This window comes from Numida meleagris, chromosome 18, assembly GCF_002078875.1.
Source record: "Numida meleagris isolate 19003 breed g44 Domestic line chromosome 18, NumMel1.0, whole genome shotgun sequence".
NCBI lineage: Eukaryota > Metazoa > Chordata > Aves > Galliformes > Numididae > Numida > Numida meleagris.
Genome location: NC_034426.1, coordinates 4,531,606 through 4,538,349, shown reverse-complemented (window position 1 = coordinate 4,538,349; position 6,744 = coordinate 4,531,606). Strand labels below are relative to the sequence as shown.

Here is a 6,744-nt window from a genome sequence, read left to right as displayed (position 1 = left end):
GCCCTCAAGTGGCCGAGACGGGAGATGCGACTGAAGGACGGAGGGTTCGAGACGGGCAACTTGGGGTTGGGACGGGGACAGCCACGGGGACAGCGCGGTGTGACTGTGTGCTGCCTTGGAGCCAGGTCCCCAGTGCCGTGATAACATATACATACTCATAGGTTCGCGGAATGGCTTTGAAGGACCCTAAAGACCAGCCAGTTCCAATCCCCTGACGTGGGCATGGATGCTAACCACCAGATCAGGGTGTACATACATGTACACAGATGTATGTGTGCAGACATGCACACACCCAAACATAGGTATGCACACATATACAGACAATACACATACACTCACATACATGTATCCTATAGATAACACACGCAAATGTGTTATACACACATCCAGGGCAAACACCCTAGAGCCCTGCAGCCAGTGCAGGTAACAGGGCTCAGAGCAGGGACATCCTCACCTGCAGGGGCACAGCCATGCACTGACCCCAGGGCTGACTGCCCGGCTGAGCACAGGGAGAAAGGCTGAATTAGGATTTTTAGGTCAGAAACTCTTTTTGACCTACTTTTACCATGCAAATTTAGGGCAAAGCAGCTTGAGTGAGAAGCTGAGATTTCCCAGCGCAGGTAACAGATTGCCATCACCTGAAGCCATCGTTGTGCCCACGCCAAATGGTACCCAGAACCTGCAGCACCGCCACCAGGAATTCGGGACCGCAGCACCAAGCCCCACAGCCACACACCTTACCCCAGCAGGGCACAAAGCAGACTGCAAGCAGAGGAAAGCCTCGCGGGTCACAGTTGTGCCAGGAGCTTCGGAGCAGCGCAGCTTCGTCACCTTTCCCCTTTCCCTTTCCTTTCCCCTCCCTCTGAGTCACTGTCCCATGACAGCCCACAGTGACAGAATGCAGGAGTATTTCCCGAAGCCTGGCATTACGTCGGGCTGACGTGACTGTGACCTCCCATGATTTAGGGGAAGGAGGCAGAGGGAAAACCCCTCTGCTCCTGACAAAACCATGGCTCTGTACAGCCTTCCTGTTCATAAGGATCATCCCGTGAGATCCTGCAGACAGGAAAACTGCCCTGAGATAAACAGCCCCAGGCATGGAAATCCCAAAGAAGCACAAAAATGCAACTTTAAAATGCATTTATTTAGTCTTCATGCAGCACAGCAGTGCCCCAAAACGCTGCAGGGCTGGCACAGTGGTGGGGTCACATCCAGCGCCCATCGCATCCCTGCTCAGTGACTCACCCCACCCATGCTAAGCACTACCGAGAAATCTGAAGCTGAGCAGAAGTTGCCATTCACTGAATCACAGCCCTGGACTACAACAGTGTGCAACATCTTTATTTCTCAACCAAGAGCACCATGGGCTGCCCAAAGCAGCAGTTATGAGGTGGGAACAAAACCACTGAGGGGATGCGATCCCAAGCCAATGCCGAGGACAGGGCAGCCTCCTGGTGGCAGAGGAGGGGACCTGCCTGCCCCGTGCCCACTGCACACATGCCAAGTGAGCTCTCCAGGGAACTCCATGCACGTTTTCTCCCAAAGCAGAAGAACAGGAGCTGCTCTGTGTTGTGGGACTCAGAGGCAGTCTGTGCTCAGTGTCAGTGTGGTTGTTCTGCAGCTCTCCCAGACCTTGACATTTGCTTTTCCGTCCCCATCAGGGTCACGGTGTGGGTGTCACGGGCCTCTGCTCCTGCACATCACCGCTGCCAATATCCAGCTGCACCTGAATCCCCGTTGGCTGCAGCAGGAAACAGAAGAGCTCAACTCTGCTAAGCCTGCACGCGCTGCACCTGCCCCAAGCCACAGCCCCCAGCTCCATCCCCTTGAGGACTTATTTCTGCCAATGCTCTCATTTTATCTGGGTCTGCTAAGGAATGCAATTTAGCATAGAAAGCACACTTTGCTCCGAGAAGTCCCCACATGCACCATTATTGCCATTACTCAGCACAGGGTCACATCTCCGCAGGTGTCCGAGCACCTTGACAGTGAGACGGGCACAGGGGACACACTGACCTGGATTGGAAGCAGTGCCTTTCATTTAACAGAACAAACACGAGAGCTCAGACTGCTGGCAGCAGCTGCCCTTCTCCATAGCGCACATCTGCCCCTCTCCCATTGCAATGTGTCCCCCTGGGGGGGCTGACTCTTCATCCCCCTGCTCCACACCCACACCCATCTTCCCCATAGCCGGAGCCCACCTGGCGCGGTGACTTGGCCAAGCACGCGGTGCGCAGAGCACTGCCCTCCTCCCAGGGCGCTGCTCTGCCCTCCAGCAGCACGCGGGTGCTGGGCACGAAGCTCCAGGAGCGGCCAAGGGCTGACTTGAGAGCGCCGGTGCTGCTGTCCCTTGTCACCTGGTTGGTCACCTGCCATGCACACACACGGGCTGTGAAACTCAGCGAAACACTCGAGGTCACCGGGAGATGACGGCTGAGTTGTCACTTGGGGAGGCTCTTCCTTCCCCTCGGTGTCACCACGCCATCCCCTCCAACCTAGCAGCCCATGCAGCTGCACCAGGGCTCCTCAACCAGGGCTCCCTGCCACGGCACGAAGGCCCACAGACAGCAGCACTCACCACCACCGCCACGCTGAACTCCTTGGCCAACGTCTTCAGCTCCTGGGCCAGCTGCATCGTGATGGCCAAGCCTGGAAGCACAGCAGGTGTTGGGGGGTGGGGGGCTCGACACAAACAAAAGGAGCAGCCCGCAGAGCACACCCCAGAGGTAGAATCATAGAATCATTCAGGTCGGAAGATCTCTAAGAACATCAAGTCCAACCGCTGACCCACTCCCACCAGCCCACTGGTGACGCTGGATTTGTGTGAGCCCTAGATACGGTGCTGATAGGCACCTTCACCCCATTTCCAGCACATTGCTATCAGCCTCCCACCCCACAAAGCAGCTCAGGGCTCACCCTCTGACTGCCGGCCTCCCAGCAGCGGGGACAGCACGGCCGACACGGAATCGATCAGCACTGCCTTGAGCGGCCCCGCAGAGCTCTCCACCTGCAGAACACAAGCAACCGTGCAATACTGAGCAATATTTTTTGGAGGTGTTAAAGCTGCACCGAGGCCTGGATGTCCCTGGGATGGGGTGACCTGGTGTCACTTGACAAGGAGAGGGATTTGGAGCCCCTACCTGCTGGGAGAGGCAGTCCCGCACCTCGTGCAGGGCGCGCAGCATCTCATAGATGTCGAACACGCGGACCACCTGCACCCGCTGCAGGGCCTCCAGCTGTGACACAGAACAGTGTTACCCTGCAACCTGCACTGCATGCACAGCATGCCCACATCCTTCTTGCCCATGCCATGGAGTGAGGGACCTTGATTTCTCCTGCATTTACTCCACCCCATGAATACCGTTCTCCCCACAGCAATGATGGCAGCAGCAAAGCAGATCAAGCCCAAGGAGCAATGGGTGAGGGACTGCATCAGGCTCTCCCATTCTCCCCAAGAACAGCACCCAGCCTCAGTAGGAATGCACCCAGCAGAGCCCACGAGGACAAAGGTGGGCCGATGGATGAGTCACCTCCAGGGCTGCCTGCACGCAGGAGCACGGTAGCAATGGCACAAGAGGGAAAAACACAGAACTCACCTGCTCCTCCTTGTCCTCCACCTGGGCCTGGAGCATCTGGTAGAGGCGGGAGGCGGTGAACCCCCCCGTGGAGTCGAGGAAGAAGACGTGCTGCCTGAGGCCGAGGGACACGCTGGCTGTGATGCTGAGGCACACCTGGAGCAGCATGGACCAGGCATTAGCCACCCACCCACAGCACAGTGAGAGCCCTCAGTGTCCCCGACCCCAGGCCAGGTCACCCCCTGCCCCACTCACCTGTGTCTTCCCGCTGCCCGGTGCTCCCGCCAGCTCCGTCACCTCCCCGGTGTACAGCCCCGCGTCCAGCAGCTGGTCCAAGCTGCATGGTGAGCACAAGGTCCCTACTGTCCTCTTCCCAAAGGCAGAAGCCATGTGCTCTGCTCCCACCCTCCACCCAACTCTCCCTGCACTGTGGGCTGCAGCAGCTCTGCACTGCAAGAGGACCATGCTGAGACGGGGAAGAGCCTGGCAGCCAGGTTTGAGTATTTGGGGTTTCTCTGCATCCCCGCTGTAACAAGACAACAAGGAGACTGGGGAAAGAGAAATAAGCCCGGGCAACAAAGAGCAACTCATCTCCTTGCCCAGCCTTGGGAACTCATCACTCCAAACCCTCCCACATCCATAACCCTCTTCTCAAGGGGAAGGCTGAGGGCAGTACATTTTCTAGACTAGAAATGAGACATACAGCCAATCCCAAGAGATGTGCAGGCTCTTGCAAGGACAACAGCAGTGTCATCCCTCTCGGGGCAGAGACCGGCTGGCTTCACAGCCACAGGACATGAAAAGTCACCTCTGGACCCTCAGGCTGGGGTTGGCGACAGCTGCTGGGGACGACTGGGACACCATCGAGCACACTGGGGGCATCACCACGTCACAGCCCACTGGGCACACACCTGGGGCTGCCGGTGGGCAGGATGGCCGTGGAGCTCTTGAGCTCCTCGTAGAGGTCTGCTCCATTGGTGGGGAAGGCCGAGAACTGGGCCAGCAGCACGCGGCGCACAGCCACCAGCACCTGTCAGACAGTTTGGAAAGGGACTAAGAAAGCCCAGGGCCACCAAGGTGCCCCACATACGGGTCCCCCAGAAAAGCCCACCCAAACAGGGAGCTGAGCAGCTCTGAGCGCCCAGTTTAGGGAGGATTTAGGGATAACCCGGTACCTTGTAAGACAGGGAACAGCTCTGGGCAACATCCTCCAGGTCCGATGACACAAAATCCACCACTACAAATGACACAGAAATGAGAAGCTGGATGCCAACCACGAGCACAGTAGATGGGGAACGCATGGGAGGAACGCGCCGTGATACCCCAAAGGGGCAGGAGCCAGCATCCCCCACCAAGTTACCGGTCCTGATGTTGTTTGCGCTGAGGAGTTGGATCATCTCTTCGGTGAGACCAGGGCACAGCCCGGCCCGCAGGACCACCATGGCCCCGGCACAGTGGGATGGAGCCCTGCGGGGATGGGAGAGGAAAGACCTGTAGGGAGACGGGATGGGCACCCATGGGGTACCACAGCGTACACGGGGGTACCACGGTGTACCGCGGGGACATGCATCCCGCAGCATCCCCATGGGGCCGCTCACGCCGCAGAGATGCTGTGTGACCCCAAGTGCGTGTCCCCTTAGTGCCACCCGACCCCAAACGCAGCCATCACCGTGCCCACGGGGCGACCCCTCCCCAGCAGCCCCACGCGTGTCCGGGAGCGTTCAGAGCCACGCAGAGCCCGCACCTATGGGTGGCCGAGGGACCCCAAAGTGCCACCGGTACGGAACCTCATCCCATACCAACCCCCTTCCTGCTTCCTGCGGGCTGCGGAAGGGCTGCCGGGCTCCGCACCCCCCCTAGCGGTCTGCTCGACCCTAAGGATGCTTCCAAAAATCGTGATCCTGCTTCGGGGCAGCAATAGTAAGGGAATCACAGCTGGGAGCTGCTCCCTGTCTGTAGGGGATGCCACCTACCAGCTAGGTCTAAATGGCCATGGTAGGGTAGGGTAGGGTAGGGTAGGGTAGGGTAGGGTAGGGTAGGGTAGGGTAGGGTAGGGGTTCTTCAGTAATGTCCTAAAGCAAAGCTGAAGCCTCAGGTACCCTGCAGGTAGCCCAGCACAGCCCCTCTGAGCATTGCCCCGGGGCTTCTGGAGGTTGCCTTGATGCTCCCAGTAGGGTGATGGTCCCGCAGAGCTGTCTGGCTCTTCCTGAAGCCTTATGTGAGCAAGTGGCTGGAAACTCCAGAGATGGTGACATCCTGGGGCTGGCTTTGGGCAGACCTACTGGTGTGTGCAGGTGGGTTTATAGGGTGGAAGATGAGGTGCACTGGGGAGCTCTTTGCTGTCCCCAAAAGGGACATGTGGGGGGAACCTGAAGTCTGCTTCCCTTCCTCTCTGCCTGAGATTTGAATTTCCCCAAGAACAATTTTCTTTTGCTTTCTCAGCCTCCAGAGGGCTCCCAGCACCCACTGAGGTGTACGGAATACAGGAATGAAGCCACCGTTTTGGTGTGAAACGTGGCTCACCTGGGGCTCTGGACACTGCTGCTCTGTAGGGTTTGAGCTGGGCTGTGAGCACTGGCAGGGGGAAACTGCCCCTACTGAAAGCAGTGCAGGAGAGGGGGTTCTGGTGCTTTCCCTCCAGGGCTGTTCTGGAAGGTGCTGGTAGCTGCCAGACAGAGCCACTTGTCCCTGTGCAGCTGTCTCATGCCTCCCTAAAATAGAAAAGCTCTGAGCACTAGGACGGGGGTCAGCCATGTGAACAGATTTTTTTATGGCACAAAGCCCTCCCATTCCCACTCCTGGCTCCGTGCAGCTCCGCAGGTCAGAGATAGCAGGGATCCACCCTGGTGGGTGGGAGAGCAGCATCCCCTCTTGGTGCCCGGAGCTGTGTGCCCTTACACACAGTGTCCCCCGCATGCTAGCTGGTGGAGGCCCCCAGCCCTATATAGCACAGGGGACAGGCAGCGGTGACAGGTGACAGTGACACGCAGCAGGAGCTGCCAGCTCTTGCCCAAACTTGGAGTGGGAGGTGAGCTCTTTCCTGAGCCGTCTGGACTCTCCGGGCTTTCTGAGCTCTTTTTTTGTTATTTTATTTCTATTCATTGGTCCCTACGGATCTACAGCTGGGGGGGGGTCTACAACTGAGAAGCTACAGCCTCGAGGAGCAGTT

General features: G+C 58.2%; 1 protein-coding gene across 5 annotated transcripts; it reads right to left on the bottom strand.

The window, feature by feature from the left end:
* RAD51D (RAD51 paralog D) lies at positions 1,126-5,444 on the bottom strand. Of its 5 annotated transcripts, none has more exons than XM_021416067.1 (11): positions 5,320-5,444; positions 4,936-5,042; positions 4,751-4,812; positions 4,487-4,605; positions 3,831-3,912; positions 3,597-3,731; positions 3,141-3,236; positions 2,917-3,007; positions 2,579-2,649; positions 2,202-2,369; positions 1,126-1,741 (listed from the first exon to the last, which is right to left on the bottom strand). In XM_021416067.1, the coding sequence occupies exons 2-11, from the start codon at positions 5,015-5,017 to the stop codon at positions 1,664-1,666; spliced, it is 984 nt and encodes a 327-aa protein (XP_021271742.1). In that variant the 5' UTR covers positions 5,018-5,042; positions 5,320-5,444; the 3' UTR covers positions 1,126-1,663. The 5 variants fall into 5 exon arrangements, with proteins under 5 accessions (XP_021271742.1, XP_021271741.1, XP_021271745.1 ...); XM_021416066.1 differs by having other exon boundaries at positions 4,936-5,066; positions 5,320-5,434; XM_021416070.1 differs by having other exon boundaries at positions 5,379-5,418.